The 17271-nt window shown below is 38.3% G+C and overlaps 1 protein-coding gene across 1 annotated transcript in view; it reads right to left on the bottom strand.

The window, feature by feature from the left end:
• Window positions 1–17271, bottom strand: part of LRBA (LPS responsive beige-like anchor protein) — a 365752-nt gene that overhangs the window by 165707 nt on the left and 182774 nt on the right. The window contains exons 37-38 of the mRNA XM_053939908.1: window positions 9739–9863; window positions 2501–2647 (exon numbers count right to left, since the gene is read on the bottom strand). Of these exons, the coding sequence (XP_053795883.1) occupies window positions 2501–2647; window positions 9739–9863 (272 nt within the window). The remainder of the gene's footprint in view (window positions 1–2500; window positions 2648–9738; window positions 9864–17271) is intronic.

The following is a 17271-nucleotide window of genomic DNA, read 5'->3' on the forward strand; positions in this document are numbered from 1 at the left end:
TCCTTAAAGAGCAAACCCCTTTTTGTCCTGGAAAAGAACATATGTAACAGATTTGCAGTGTCTCTGCGCTGCTGAACACTGAGGCAGCTGCAATTGCAAACTGCTGCATACATTACACAGAGCTGGCTTTAGCATGGCAGTCTTCAGCTTTTACTCAGACACATCTTCTGTCCAAGAAACTCCAAGAGTTGCACACCTTCTGTTACATGAAATATAGAGAGTGCACATATGAAATCTTACTGTCTGATGTGTTCTTTAGTTGCTGAGAAGTTTTGATAGCATTTCACAAAGATGAACACAGGAGTCGAGGCTCAAAGTTGTCTAACTGCAAAGTGTTCCCTCATGGATGCTGGAAATCTATTGTCAAGGTTACACAATGTTATAGAGCCTAAAGTAAAATGTTTTAAAGATGCTTTTGATTCCACATTAAATATTGTTCAAGGATTCCATACACTGTTAGTGTAGCTCGGGGACTGTGGGAGTAAACAGCTGGAGGGTTGGTTTCCAACTGAATGAATTTTTATTGGAATAATCACATCTCCACAGGGCTTATCACAGAGACAAATCAGACTACTACCGAAAACAATAGGTTCAGCATTATATAAACTAACACATACAGAATGAAAACAGGTTATGTTTGTCATCCAGCTGATTAAGAGGCAAGGAAATTAAGTTATATGGCTGCAGTATTATCTGAGTTTTGTAAAATAGAGGACGATACTAAAGTGACATAGATAATTTTGTTTTAATAAAGCATCTATAAATGAGGTACACACATTCAGGTAATCAACGTGAGAATAACTGACAAAAAATTCAGATGAATTGTCATTTCCATCGATTGTTAGAAGGGTGATGGTCCTTAATCTTGCATCAATCTCAATGTGTGCCACTAGGACAAAAGAAGAGATGCTCTGCTGAGATCAGAGCAGCTTTGCCCTCTATTCCCAATGTACAAATACATTGTGTCTGCAGATGGGCATGAGATAGCTGCGGAACTGCCATGATTTCCCAAAGCTCATCCCCACAAATGGACGAAATAAGAAGCTATGTGTTCTTTTGCTGTCTCCCTTTGCCCTCTGTACATTAGCATGTAATCCAGAGGAGAAATAACATTTTTTCAATCACTCACAGACATTCAATTACAGGGCAAGCAGGCAGATGCAGAAGCTGGGGCAATCCAGGTCCTGTAGAAGACCCCTGACAATTTCCACTTCATTTCTAACCCACACCACTTTATTAGTGAGGATTACTTCTTAATCCTATTGCCGTTGTCAAGATTATATAATTAAACTCCCCTTTCACCTCTATTACAGTATGAATGTATTACTCAAACCAATGAATGAATAATAGAAAGAAACATGGAGAAGGCTGTTGAGAAGGATGCTTATGGTAGAAAGGGAAAAATCAAAGATTCATATAGAGAAATGCCTTTGCATCATTCTTCCATTGCTTTATTTACTTTATTCTTCCTATGCAGGTTTTCTTTTTCCTTATTCTGCATTTTTAACTTTGTTTTTTTGCCTTAAAAAAAAAAAAAAAAAAAAAGAAAGAAAGAATGGAATGCAGTTCAGGGATAAGCAAAATGCCAGTAAATAATCACTTCCAGCATTTTCAGTGAATTATCATAAGCATGATCCATATCAATGTAAGAGTGTACTACCAGCTTCTCAGGGAACCAGAATTATCCAATAAATGATATTTTTCTCTAAATTAAGTGTACATGGAATACCAGATGAGAAGAAAAAGAACACAGAGAAGTTTGCATTTTCCCTGTAAAACCCATGTTCCGCAAATAGCAATTGAGACACTTTATATAACTCACAGTCTCTGAACCACTGGTTACTTTGGTTTTACATTTTGAACTGTACAGAAATGGGCCCACTCCACTGAGATTGCAACATCAGCAAAGGTTGCATGTGATTATGTAAAATTAATTAAGTTGAATGATTTGAAATACTATTTCTTCTTCAGAAAAAAAAAAGAAATCTAATGAGACCATGGTCTGTGGAGAAAGAACTTCAGTGGGGGAATATCAAAGTGTTTAAATGAGTTAAATCCAGCAAGTGTACAAATCCTTTACATGCAAGTAAATAACCAGTATGTACAATTTTATAGACTCAGGAAAAAAAAAATTAAAGGTCTCCAAAGCCTTAAATTACAAGACAGCTTGCCTAATTGTCCCACTAAGTCTCATGATTTGAGTGAAACGAGGTCAAGAAAACAAAAGAAGTCCTTTTCAAGGTAGAGCTATTTTCTGTAAGGAAGGTTTTTTAGAATAGGTATCTACTGCAGAAGCAAAAAGACAGAGAAAGAAAATGCACAACTCTCCTCAAATAAACCTTCAGTATCTGAGGGGAACAGAAAATGATCTTAATGACCCAGTTATGGTAAGTGTGTTAATTATCAGTGTGTATCCGAAACCATGATTCACTGCAGAGATGGGGAGATCAGAACTTCAACATTGAAGAAGCTGAGGAGAAAATGAGATAGATGACGTTACCTGTCAAGTTCTCCACTTCTCTTTCCTCCATGAATGACGTGATATCGTCATCACCTTCCAACAGAATCTCGCTGTCTGAGTTCTGGTTTCCTAAAACTTGACTCTTGATGGACTGCTTTCCTTTGACAAGTATATCCTCATCGGGAGCTGAAATGAGACATGGTGCTGTCTGTCAGGTCTCAGTGACAGAGGAGTGTAATTTTATTTTTTAAATTTAAGTTCAGGAAGAAAACTGCCTAGGAGTACCTGTGAGAAGTACCTGTCTTAATCCTCTAATGTTAGGACACATCTAGTTTTAATCCTATTAAGCCTGCTCAAAATTATCCAGTGCTCTCTGCAGCGTTCAATACTATTTCAAGTGTTTATGACAGAGGGGAAAAGGATACAGCAGACTCCCTTCCCCTGCAGCCTTCCTTGGGAAGTCAAGCTGGAGGAGGGTCCTGGCTGCCCGATGTGTCAGCCTGACCCCCAAACCCACGCTCCAACCAAGGACACGAGACCGCCGCCGCGACACCACCGAGCACAGCCCTGGGAACAGGAACCGCAGGACGGGGCCGGGAGCGGCGGGACCCGCCCGGGGCAGCGCAACAGGCGGCCCCAGCCCGCAGCCCCCGGCACCGGGGCTGCTCCCGCCGCGACCCACCGGGAAAACCCCGGGAGCGGGGACAAGGCGGAGGGACGCTGGAGCTGCCGCCCCGCATCCCTCTCGCTCCCGTCAGCAGCAAGCCAAGTTCGTGAGGCAGAAAAGCCCCCACCCCTCCATGCCAGGGGGAGAGGAGGCGAATCTGCCCCGGGATGGCGGCTGGAGGCGGAGAACAGCCTGCACCTGCTTCCAAGGGGCACAACCATCCGGTACCCCGGCCTCCCACGAGGCATTTCTGGGCTCACGCCCGGATTTTCGGGATGGAAGGGAAGTGGGCAAGCATGCTTGGAGCCATGTTCTGTGCCGCATACGGTCACCGAGCCGGTAAATGTGTCCCCGCCGTGCCTGGGCAGCGACATTCCCGCCCCGCACGGCCCCGGGAGCGCCGCGGAACCCGGGAGCGCTCCCATCACCCCCGACACTGCCGCCTCGAAATCAGTTTTATTTAAATCACCGGCTCAAAGCAGCAACAGAAAATGGAAAAAAATAAAAAGGGAGTAAAAAAAAAAAAAAAGTAGAAAAAAAAGAAAGAGAGGTAATTACTCCCTCTACACCTAAGTTTTGCTGTGGTAATGCCAAAACACAGCAGTGTATGTGTCTGGTGGTTTTTTTTTTTTTTTTTTGGTTGCTCGTTTGAAATTTTTTAAAGTTGAAAATGAAAACACTGTTTCTTAAAAGATACACTGAGAATACCCATGGTACAGCCGTGTTTGAAAAACATTCACCAAACACATCAGGACCAACTAACTTCAACACACTGGTGGCTGCTCGCTCTGATTGCTGCCACACTTGATTTTAAGTTCCACGGGCTCCCTCTAAAAATATGCTAATCTGCAAACATTTACAGAAGGCAGCGACTCCCCTGTGGCAATACATAAAGTTTAAATTGTGCAAGTAAATATATGCAGGTAAATTGTAAATAATGAAAACTTTTCAGTTCAAGTGAAAAAGTAAAAATGAATTTCACTCACCAGAAAGAAAAAAAAAAAAAAGAAGAAAAAAAAAGACCAAAACCCAAACTATAAAAACCCCCATCACAACAACAACAAACACCAAATGACCAAATACTGCTTCTGGTTTAGGCCTTGACCTTACAAAAAAACCCCAAACAATCACAACAACAAAAAGCAAACACAAACCTCCACGTCAAACCAACCAACCAAAAACAGAAATAAAAGGAAATTTAACTAGCCATACAAAACAAAATGCAATTTTTTCATACTCCTTTTGCCCTAGCAATAGCTGTCACTTGTAAGAAAGCCTTAAAAAAATACTTCAAAGCTTAAACTACATTGCACAAACACAAATTTTACTTTCTTGCAAAATATGCTCATGTAAATAATGATAACTCAGATTCTGGAGTTGTTCAATGTGAGCTGAAAAACCTTCTTGTCATGGAAAATATGCAGCTGATATTTAGGAAGGTTTTCCTGTAATTAACTCCCCCTTGAGGATTTTCAGTTAGCAGCAGTAAAATTACCATCAGTGTACTAACACACACCACATGCACTCTTAGTCACTGCCCTACCAGCACTCTCTTGAAGATCAAAAAAAAGTAAAATAGAACAAAACCACCTCAAGATGAAGTCCAAGATAATAAATTATTTTCTTTCTTTTCCTTTTTGGTCTTTTTTTTTTCTTTTAATGCAGGCAAACTATATTTGTTGTTTCAAAAACCTCATCTGCACTGTACATACCTGCCATTTTTTGCTTCCTCTACTAGAATCTGTGTTATACTGAAAATGCTGATTTCAGACTCACTCTCTACCTATTCTTATATAAGATTTAATTCAAAGCCAAGATCAAAGATTAATACTTTTATACTTAGTACAACTTGTCTAAAATGTTACTATGTCTTTCAGTCTTTAAGTAAAAATAAAATCAGTACAGCAGCTTCCAAACCAAAGATGACTGGATAATAGAAATACTACCCTATCTTTTTCACTTACTCAGATTTTAATTCTTTCCCCAAATACTGATATTCCACTGATTCAAAACCATACATCTTATGTATGTGCCTTTTTCAACAGGAGATTTTATACCCTGAATTATTTCAGTCCATTTGTGTAAACTTTTGTCATCTCTTTGCATATGATGTTAGCTACCAATATTTCCTGACACACATGAAACGTGTGTTTAAGTTAAACACAGCTAAAACACAGGCACAGGAAGATGCCTGTCTACTTACCTGCAGACACCAGCTAGTGAAAGGCAATGCTAATGGAAGGCAGTGAGACATCACACTCTGAATCAGAATTTGCTTTTTCTCTACTGATGTAAATGAAGCAAATCTGCCTTTTCTGTACTGGTGTGCATAACCATAACTGGTCTGCAACCCACACTCTCATGCTAACACGTGTATCTGCACAGAACAGAATATATTCCACACAGATTCACCTATTCTTCTGTAGATAAATGCACTGGAGTAGGTAGGCCATGGTCTAGTTCTCTTTATATATTTACTGGTTAGAGAGATGTATGATGGAGCATGACATCACGTGACAAACTCCAATCCCACATAAGCACAGAGTTATATTACACTGGATTTCATATTTCAGGTCACAAACCCTGCTGTGCCTTCTCTAACCACTCTGCCAGGCCTGACTATGCTGGTGTGACCAGATCCTCTGGCTCCAACCCTGAAGTTCTAAGCACAAACTCCCACACACCTTTCCAAGATCAAGATCTCCAGGCATGGCCTATGTATTGCACTAAACACAACAGTCTGCTTGCACACAACTTTGTTTGGGTTTTTTTTTTTTTTTTTGCTTTTTTGGGTTTTTTGTTTTTTTTGGTAACTGATAATTATACCAGGAAAAAAAGGTGCATTAAAAACAAACCTTACTATGTATCTTTTTTTTTTACGAAGGGCTTCCTGAAGCTTTCCTCTACTCTCCCTACTTCTTTAAAAACATAACAGTGAAAAAAAATCAATCATTTTCAAAGCAAGTTTTTAAAATATTATCTTTCTAGCTGAGGCAAAGCAAACTAACCAGTCGACTACAATACTTGAGATGATCACCTGCTGGTCCCTTGCAGCCACAAAGCCCTGGACTCCACTTATTGCCTCAATGGAAATGCTACAGAGTGTTTTAATTCTTCATACCCAAATTTTTAACAAACATAAATTAAAAACTCCAACAAATCACTTATTAAAAATCTTGATAAAGTATTTTCTAGCTGCTAAAGATTCCCTCACAAATATTGCATTTTGGGGTCAATTTCAAAATAGCAACAGGTTTACTCCTTTTTTTTTTCTCCACATTTATATATGTTTGGTTCTATTTCTATACAGTAAGGTGACAGGAAGAATAGAGAGGAGTTAACTCCTTCCATCCCAAACTTTCTACCACAGCACCTTCACCTTTCTTTCCTTTCCCCACAATACACCATTAGACTGACTTTTATAAATAGCTAGTTTGGAAGGATCCTTTTTTTTTTTTTTTCCTTTTCCCTTTGAAAAATTACCTAAAGCCTTTTTTTCCCAAGCAAGTTAATGTGAACTTGGGAATGGCAATTAAATTGTCAGAATTAAAAAATTTGTTTTTAACTAGAAGGTAGCCAGAAGTATAGTCATGGGGCTGGTATTGATTGTCTGAACAGAGAACATTAGTCTTCAGGTATTTATTCTGCCACCTCTGCACCAGAGGTTCTCCTTCAAATCAAATCAATCCTTGGAAAAGATTGGTTCTTGCTCCTAAGACACGTAACTAGGCTGCAACAGAGCTGATTGTTGTTGTCCTCTCTAGGTTTTACTGAACAATATCTAGGCTTCCAATTGTTTCTGAATCATTTTCACAGTTGCAAAATGTGATGATTCCTACACTGTGAGTTCTCTGGGGTGGAGAATACATCTAGTTGTATTTGTAAGACACCAATCAGTTGATAATGTGTATCTTCTTATGAAAGTGAGCTAAAATCCATGTTATCAAGCATGGTTACTGCTTGTACTGTTCCATTATTTATGCATTATTTTCCCCTGCCTCCCTTTTGGCAAAATCCCTTATGTCCACTTTCAGGTTTTGGTCTGTGATGTTTTGAAAAAAACTTAAATAGGCAGTAGGGAACCTTTTATACATTAGCTAAAAATGCTTTTGCTTCAGAGGCATGTAAAATTAATTGAAATTGAATAATTAATGAAAAATTACTGATATGAAATCATAACATACTGGAGCAAATACTCTGCAAATACTAGGGATATCTACATCATGGAAGTCTGGTTCCAAAAAATCTGAGAACAGTTGGAATTTCTGAGATTAAATTGGTTAATATTAGAAGTTTATAAACACAATTCAGAAAGAAATTTATTAAATGGTCACTCCAGTTGATCTATTTGATAACTGTACATTCTAAAACTCAAGAAAAAATACCCAAACTAAAAACAACAAACCAAGAAAGCCAAATCCAAAATTAAACAGTAAAAATCCCAACTATCTTTGGACTCCTATACATTGTATATAGTTTCCAGTTCAACCTGAATTTGTACTTCAGTCATAGATTTTACACCTTGCCAGTAGAAGTCCTTGGAAAAAGACAGTTGTATGTGTACACCCACTCAGTCAGATAAAAACTATCTATAATTTCAGAAATCATATTAAATAATGACTTAGGGTAAGCTAAAATATTCACTGGATAGACAAAGAATCAGAAGGACAACAGATAACAAAGGCAGTATGAAAATTCAGAATAAAACAACATCAGGAAATTAAACAAAATAGAAGACTGTTAAGGATGTCAAAATGTGAATAGAAAGGCAGATAGAAAATAATTATGTCTATTGAAATTACCAGAGTTAGTTACCAGCTATGCTTATTAGCTACTTCTGAAATAGGGCTACTTTTATTCATTCTTCCTTTGTATTGACAAAAAATCGTTGTCCTATCAAGTACAAAGTGATAATAAACCACAGCCCTTGAAACATAGCATGGATTAGTGAAAATATCACATTAGTATGAAATATGAATAATTGCATTACTGTGTCTTTACTTGTGGAAGAATTAGTTACCCAAATTTAAATGGTTGCTCTAAATATTTTTCAGTAAAAATAAAGATATTTTTTAAATTTTGATAAACAGCATGGAGATTAAATATGAAAATACAACTGGAATACTTGTCAAACTTTGACAAGATCTATTTAATTTAAAGTACACATAATATTAAAACTTCATGTTCATCCGTGGAGTTTTAAACAGATAAAACCCTAGTGCCCTGAAGTCCATGGTATAGGAACAACACATCATATTAAGAAAAGCAATCCCCAAAGCAAAAAGTGGGTTAATTAATTCTACATCTTGTTCTTCTTTCTATAGTCAAAGATGTAGATGTACAAAGATGTACAAACATTGCTTTCAGATCACTTTATCGACTATTCTCTATATGGTCATTTATTTCAGAGGACTGATGTCACATTTGGCATTATATCAGCTGACATATTGTAGACATTTTCTCCCAGAAATGGCTCTTTAAGGCTGAGTGCAAGAGGTTAAGATGCCTGACGGAAACCAGCTTTATGACAGTGATGTTCTTCTACATTCATACAACACTCTCAACAATCTAAAATTAGCATAAACTGCATCCCCCCCACACAATTTCTATGAGCATATGTATGCATGTATGTATTCAGTAATTCACAAGCTAATAAAGAAAAAAAAAAACAAAAAATCTAAATTTAGATTATTTTCTCTATGACTTGTGCCTTCAAGGTGAAGGATACGCAGCTTTAATTATAAGCAAATTATTTTTAAGTACAAGACTTTTCTACCTTATCAGTGTACCCTCCTTAGATAGCAAAGACATAAAATTTTGTACTAAACCTCAAAGCTTACTGGCTTTGGGTGTGGTTTTGTTTGCTTGTTTATATTTTGATTTACTATAGAATTCTCAAACTGTTGTATTAGTTTGGTAAATACTTTCCCCTCTAGAATGGACGTAGCGTCTTACATCGGACTGATCCTAAGTTATGAAATGAGGAGTACCAACTGTAAAAAAAAAAAAAAAAAGTAATCTCCTTTTTTTAAAATCACCAGGTAGAAATGAATATTACCATTTTGCTGCTTGAGCAATACTTTGCACATCAGCATTTCCTACTCTTTATTCCATATCAAATTCTTGCAGAAAAGCTTGAGGACTTAAGCAAAGGTATAGTTTAGTTTGTAGAAGCGTTATTTCTCTTTGAACATATCTGTAACAATAAGCAGATATGTGCTAACTGAAATAATTGGTGTGGATTTTGAACAGGAAAAATTCTTCTGAAGTTACTAAAGTATAAGCAGGCGATTTACACGGAACTCTGTCCAGGGATTAATGGCAAAATTGCATCCACTTTCCTTCTGCCTAGTGAGGACTGTAATTGTTGTATGCAAGGTATGCACCACCCAGCCCAGCTGAGCTGGGGAGAAGGGGCTCAGCAAACACCAGCGCTGCTGCTGTGAAGGAACGGCCAGGTTATCTCTGTATGGAAAACGCGCCCGAAAGGCAATGCCAAAAGCCTTTGCTTTGGGACCATTTGCTAGCATCCTACAAGGACGAAGGTCCAGCCTCTCCCACCACGTACTGTAATCTGCTGCTGGTGGCAGGAGGCAGATTTTACACTGACCATGCTCTCCGGCTGCCCTGAGCGTCGCTTCAGGATGTGTCGATCCGAGGGGGTTACGCACAAATCGTCGCCGGCGCCGCAAGTCATCTTCCCAGTAGTCGAGGCGCCAGAACTCACGAGGACGACTACAATGAAACAGAGGAGCCACATATGTTAGCAATTATCAACCAGCATGGTAGCGCTGAATTTCTGCATAAAGCTCTCCTTGTTTGCGCTGCTTTTGCCTTTTTTTTTTCTAACCTCCCCCCCTTTCTGCAATCTTTTACTTAGGTATGTCCTTGAAAATAACAATATCACCTTCCAGTCTAAGGAACTCCTTTCCCTTTTTTCTTGGAAGGTGAAATGAGCACTAAATACATCATTTTGAAATGAATTGCTGACAGTGTGATCAGTTTCCCCACACTCTAGTGGCATGTGCTCCGATTTCAGCCTCATTTCAGCCTCAGCAGGGCACCTTTCTCAGTGACTGCATTTATAAACCAGAATAGGGAAAAGGCTATTATAAATATGGTATAGCATTACCTATATTAATCAAAGTCTGTCCCCCTTCATTTTTCTTCCTAATTTGTGCCTTTTTGCACAAGGTCAGTAAATCATGCCATGAATTCTTGGTCCAGAAAGTGTTAACTTTAATGAATACCTCAGTTACATGGTTATGTATGTGATAATAAAATATTACTCTGTTTAGATGTGCAGGAATTTAATTAAAATAATCTCTTAAAATATTCATTACATTTAGCCCCTGAGGCTTAGAACAACACAAGAAAATGCATTTCTTTTCCATTTACTGTTTTTAAATAAACCATTCCAGGAGAGCGAAACAGCAATCTATTTTCGAGCAAATCAGATTGCATTTCTGGTTTATGTAGTTGTGTTTTTACATTTAATTAAAAACTACATGTTATGATGTGTAATAGTTGCTACATAGAAAGCATACTTTTAAGAAATTACATCTAGAAAAGGTTATATCAAATTCATTATTTTCCATTTTACGCTCCAAAAATACATAGATCTTTTTAATATGGTCATATATATATAAGTGCCTGTTACTATCTGTTTAGATGATCCTGAATGAATGCCACTGTAAAACAGTATTTTAGCCCAGAGAATGTACAGAAAATGCCAATTTCAGGTATGGCAAATAAACAAACAGAAAATACCTGAGGCATAGAATAGCCATGATAGCCTGCAAATGTGTACGTTCAGACTAAAAAACATGGACTTTGTTTACAGAACCAGTATTAAAGCAATAGATGAAAATGCAGATATGTATATTCCATTTGTGATCCAGGAGCTAATAGAAAGCATACCTGTCAACACTGACAAATGAATAGGCACAACTAATTTACAGATCACAATGGTTAAAAACACTTGTTATCTAGATTTGTAGTTCTGAGGATTAAAGCCAGAAATTAGTTTTATTTAAGGTAAATTAAGGTTTCAAACAAATGTAGTAACAAAAGCTGGAATGATTTGTATAACACTACTCTCAAGCATGATTTGTAGATATTAAAAATTCAGACTGAAAATAATCTTATCATAATGGAGGCTGTCTTTTCAGTCTTCATTAAAATTCTATGCTTATTTCTAACACCAAAGAAAAGGCAGTGCTAGTCTTCATCTTCCTAATTGCTTCATTTCAGAAAAATACTGAAGTATTGGAATCAAATTCCCCAGTATCTTATTTTCACACTTGTCTGTATTACAGTCATGCTAAAATTGGGCTGGCTCTGATTATAAGACCCAATGATTTTGGAATAACTAATCAAAGAAAAACTACAATATACAGGAAGATATGGGTTTATTCAAAGGTCGATTAATAACTTAAAATTCTCCATTAGTGATTATAGAAAAAAAGCAGAACACAGCTGGCTATGTGCATGCCTTTGATAGTCATAGAGCATGGATAGGCACTTCATCATTCTGCCTTCCTACATTTATCTGTTAAAATTATTATCAAATATCAGCCAGGATGCAGTCGTGAATCACAGCCTGCTCCTCGTCTTCAGGGGAATGATACAATGAGGGTCTATTCATCAGGGTGGCAATCGGCACGAGTAATTAGTTCCCTGGACTGGGATCTCCTACAAAGCTTATTTCAGTCGGCAACACAAACATATGACAATGAAAAGCTAATGGAAGCCGCTAAAATTTGTTAACCTCTTCTGCCATCAATCCTTCTGGTGTTCTGGGCTACAGTATTATGCAAAGATGGTAAATTATTAATTTGTCATTCATCTGCCTCGCCACAGTTTTGATAGAATTAAGTGATGCCATTCTTCTGGATAACAATTACAATTATAGCACATTACAAAACTATGCTAAAATTATTATGAAAATAGGTAACAATGATCAGGCATGAAATATTATCCTGAAACATAATATATCTTTAGTCCCTTGCTTTTATTTTCAGTGCTGAATATGAAATTTGCATAGGATTCTATCTCCTCCAGTGCTGCACTGATTATTCACGCGCAACTACGTAACCACATTAGACTATGCATTTCAGTATTTGTAAGTATTGGCAACCACTGCATTATGAGACGGGGAAAAGAATTATCTATTCTTTGCACATAGAAAAACATCCAACAAAACCCTGCAAAGCAAAAAATAAACACCTGTGTTGACTAATTCATACAAGTGAGCCATTTTTGAGAGCAGCTACTGGGAAAAAATGCATTTTTGAACCAATATACACCAGTTTATATTAGAACCAATATAAACCAGTACACCACTCAGCTACTGCAGCACACTGCCTTACAAGTAAGAGCAATTAATCACTGCAGTCCCATCCCCAAAAGGCAAAGCTGTACCATGCTTTGTACCTCTGAAACCAGGGGGAGTCAGCCAGAAATATTACTCTGATTTGGGCAGAACTGACTGCTGGCAGACTGAAGGACTGTGAAGCAAAGGGCCAAGGAGACAGATCTTGGGGATACTACAGGGGACATTTGACAACAGGAGTTCCTGGCCCTGCCGTAAAGGCTGCCATATGGACTAAAGGTGCTATACGGACTGGATCGATGAACGTAAGTACTCAATTAGTCTAAATGCAAGAGCAACATCGCTCGGGGGATCAGGGATTTATGAATTATAAATCATATTATTTGCATGGATTTGTCAGGGCTCTCTCCAACATGATAAACAGTAATTAGTGGTTCCTTAGTAACAATATTGACTGAATTGAAAGAAAGCTTTTATATTAAGTGTTTTATTCAAATAGCATAACCATTGTATTGCTTTATTTTTCCAACAGTTTCCCAAATTACCAGGCTATGTACTCAGAATTGAGAGAAAACCTTCCTCTCATTCCCATGCACCTAACTTCATTGTTAAAATTGTACAGAGACGAGATCAAATTTTAAATGGCCAATATAACCCGTTCCCTCAGGATTTTGTGTCATTAAAAAATAAGTCACTTCACTGTGGGCAGTGAGGAAAAGTCTAAATGCTCGTTTATCTCCACTATCAGAACAAAAAACCTGTATTTCCTACCAGCTTCAAAGATTAGGACAATTGGAGACAAAACATACCAACTGCTGTACTAGTCTTATTATGGTGTCATAGCAAAGGTATTTTAGGCATGGAAACTACCTATTAGTCCTCATACCCTTATAGATTTAAATTGAATATAAGCCATACCAGAGAACAAGGAGAGGATAATGCAATTGCTGAAGAATTACTTCTTGTAATGTCTTACTGACTGTGTATTTCAAGATACTCTGCCATCCCAGAAAATAAATAGTCAACACACCAGTGTGGGTTGTAAAGGGACTGCATAAGGTAGGGAAGAGGAAAGAAAATGCAAACCTACAAAAGCAACATTCTGAGAGGTCTTAGGGCTGTACTCAAGCTACCAGTTAAGTGAGAATAGATTTCAGCACACCACAGAAGCCCCATTCAGATCCTTAGATGAGTGAAATAGCAAATAAACAAATACAGAAAAGAGAAACAAAGAAAGGCGAAAGAGCACAGTGTTACAGAAATCTTCAGAGACAGAGGATAGCTAGAGCTCTAAAAGGTCTCTTCCATCTAGAAGGCTTTTTAACTTTAAAGGCAAGAAAATCCACTTCCACAAAAGGCAATCACAACAAACTTAAAAGCAGAGAAGCCTGCGTGAAGCTACCGAGATAAATTTTGCGATTACACACTCCTTGTCAGAACTCTAACTGTAGAGTTAAGCAGGTGAGTCAACCTCCAAACCTAATCAATCCTTGGTCTTTTCACTAAGACCATCAGCAAAGCAATCAATCAGTGATGACAATTCCTAAGGTGTAGATGCTCAAACACAGAGACTTAGGCTAAATTAGTTTCATAGACAGCCAAAAACAGAGTGGCCACACCACTCATGCAGCAGGAGCAACAGTACCGATCTGAAAGGAAATCTAAAAGAAGGGAACTCCACAATTTCTCCATCATGAACTACATGTCTAGTCCAACTTCTGGTTATAACTTATTGCACACTTTGGTTGCAATGGCTCATCAAATGCAGAATATCAGGTGCTCCTTCTAAATTACACAAAAAAGCAATCAAAGAACACAGACAGTGGCGTCCAACTTTAAAGGAAAGATAAGCCAGATTATTTTAACACTGTTCAGGAACACTTCTTCATCTACATCTAGATAACTCTTGCTTCCATGTAAAATATTTCAAGAACTCAAACCAGATATCTTCTGCAATAGACGCAAACATTTTTCTCAAAAAAGTAAAAAAAAACCACCAAACCTACAAAACCCCCAAGAATAAGCATTTGCATTTGAATCACAGAATCATAGAACTGTTTGGGTTGGAAGGGACCCTAAGGAACATCCAGTTCCAAACTCCCTGCTGTGAGGAGGGACACCTTCCACCAGACCAGGTCGCTCAGGGCCCTATCCAATATGGATTCGACCACTTCCTGGGATGGGGCATCCACAACTTCCTTGGGCAACCTGTACCAGTGCCTCACCACCCTCACAGCGAAGAATTTCCTGTCAATATCTAATCTATATCTGCCCTCTAAATGTGAAGCCATCTACCCTTGTCCTGTCACTCCATGTTCTTGTAGAAAGTCCCCCTTCATCTTTCTTGTAGCCTCTTTAGGTACTGGAATGTGCTGTAAGGTCTCCCTGGAGCCTTCTCTTCTCCAGGCTCAACAGCCCAAAGTCTCTTAGCCTTTCTTCACAGGAGAGGTGCTCCAGCCCTCTGATCATCTTCATGGCACACTGGACTCATTCCAGCCAGGTCCACGTTGAGGATCCCAGAGCTGGATGCAGCACTGCAGTGGGGCTCTCACCAGAGCAGAGCAGAGGAGCAGAATGCTCTCCCTTCCCTGCTGCCCACAGTGCTTTGGATGCAGCCCAGGACATGTTGAGCTCTCTGGGCTGTGAGTGCACACTGACAGGTCACATTCAGCCTCTTATCCACCAGCACCTCCAAGTCCTTCTGGGCAGGGCTGCCCTCAATCTGTTCACCTCTCAGCATTGATTTCATCGTCAATCTGAAGATAAAAGTGATGAAGTTCTCGAAAATACTGCAAAACCTTTGGAGGAGTACCTCCAGAAGACTGCAGGGCATCTTGTAATGTAAGAGGCTGCCTGATCTTGCAAATTGAAATCAATTGCATTTCTATTGCATTCAGCTGGATGTCCAGAATATTAACTGAAATCTCTCATATTTTGTATGTAATAGTAAAATGCAAGGTATACTCCACTGTGATCTAAAGAACCAAGTTACACCAGACCACACAATGAGCATACTACTAGCCACATGTCAATAAACATTTATCTAAAAAATGTTTTGTACATATCTAGATATATTACTGACCTGTAACATAATCAAAAATATATAACACACTTTGGAAAATAAAATATTGACCTTGATGATGGCAAAGCAAACACGGACGATGTTAACAGGTAAGTTCTCAGCTGCACTACCCAGTTTCACATTTCATGCAGAGATCCCATGCACAAGTGTTTGCCACATGGAAATCAGAGTACTGATGCAGTAGGGAAAACTACTTTTTCTGTAAATCAGGTTCCTGATCTGATTCCCACTTTGCCCGTACTACCAAAGCAAACAGGAAAATATTTGATTAGTATTAAGTCAAAGCTGCAGCTAAAATATTACTCAGCCAGCTACACTCTGTGTGTATTTCATAGCACTTCACTGATAATGTATCTACTTCAGGACATTAAAGATTAATTAAATCCTGATAAGTGCATTGAGATCTTTGGAAATGCTGCCTACATTACCTGTACTTTCTTCAATGGCACAACCTGTTTTAGTTCAGCTCTCTCGCCCTCTCTCATCTGCATTCACACAAGCATTTGTGTGGTCAATCTAAACCAAATCACAGTAACCAGCTGGGTTTTATTAGACTTTATTGTTTTTATTCCATTTTATATCAGTGACCTGTTCACCCTGCAGCCTCACCTGTAACTATGTGACTAAAAATAAGGGAAAGAGATGTGCAGGTGAGATAAAGGAAGGAAAAGATGAGGAAGAATATCAAAAAGAAGTATCATGTAATCATACTCTAATATTAACAGAGTCTCTGCCTTTTCATGTTATCTTCATTTGCCCCAAATGCTGGCATTCATACTCCATAGTTTCAGGATACAGACTTCCACAAATGGAAAAAACTGGGAATCCTTAAGAAAAAAACTCTCATGTGCAGGCAGGCTCATAATCTCTGCCACAGTTACTGCTGTAGTAACAGGAACTGATCATAACAAAGGCCCAAGGCCACTCAGTACAACTTCTTTGGCATAATATCATTTATGTGAAACACTAATGTAACCTGTTAAATCAGTATAGTCTATTTACTTCTAACCTTCCTCCAAGCAAACATTTGGCTTTGTCTGTAAAGGATTTTCAATTTTTTTTTTTCCTAAAAGGACCTTTGTCATTATCTATGCTTCAATTTTATCAAAAGGTGCATGTGGAGAGGGGTTTCCTGGGTTTGCTGAAGAGAGAATAGTGTCGCTCTTCTTTGAGTCTTTAAGAAGAAAGAGGTGTGAAAAGCAGGCTATGAACTTCAGGCACAACATGTGCATGGACTTAGCACAGAACTCAGAGGACTCAGCACAGCTGAAGAGGATCTTTGTACAGTTTAAACCTCAGGTGCTTCCAGTGTAGAGGAGAAGAAGGGAACGTCAGCAAGGGAAGCCTGTCTTAACACGTTTCATTCTATTTCCCCATATAAACACAACAGTACAAATAGCACAGAACCGTAATTCCTAAATTTTCCATTTAAAAAACTAGTAGAAATGCTGTTAGTATGCTTCTATTCAGTAAATAGGAGATTATCTCTTTGTCTCACCCATTAGGCACCTGAGCTACTTGCCCAGGACTCCTCATTTCTGTGTTTTCACGGAATTGTACCAAAAATCCATTCCCACTTAATTAGCATGCAAACAAAAGCAGAAGAACAACACCTATTTCAGATATCACAGAGACTCTTTTCTGCACTGACAAGCTTTGAATTCCTCACTTAAAAAGCAATTCAGAAAAAATGTTTACTATAAATGTTTCAGTCTCCCTTTATGCAT

The sequence above is a fragment of the Vidua chalybeata genome, chromosome 4 (assembly GCF_026979565.1).
Source record: "Vidua chalybeata isolate OUT-0048 chromosome 4, bVidCha1 merged haplotype, whole genome shotgun sequence".
Taxonomy (NCBI): domain Eukaryota; kingdom Metazoa; phylum Chordata; class Aves; order Passeriformes; family Viduidae; genus Vidua; species Vidua chalybeata.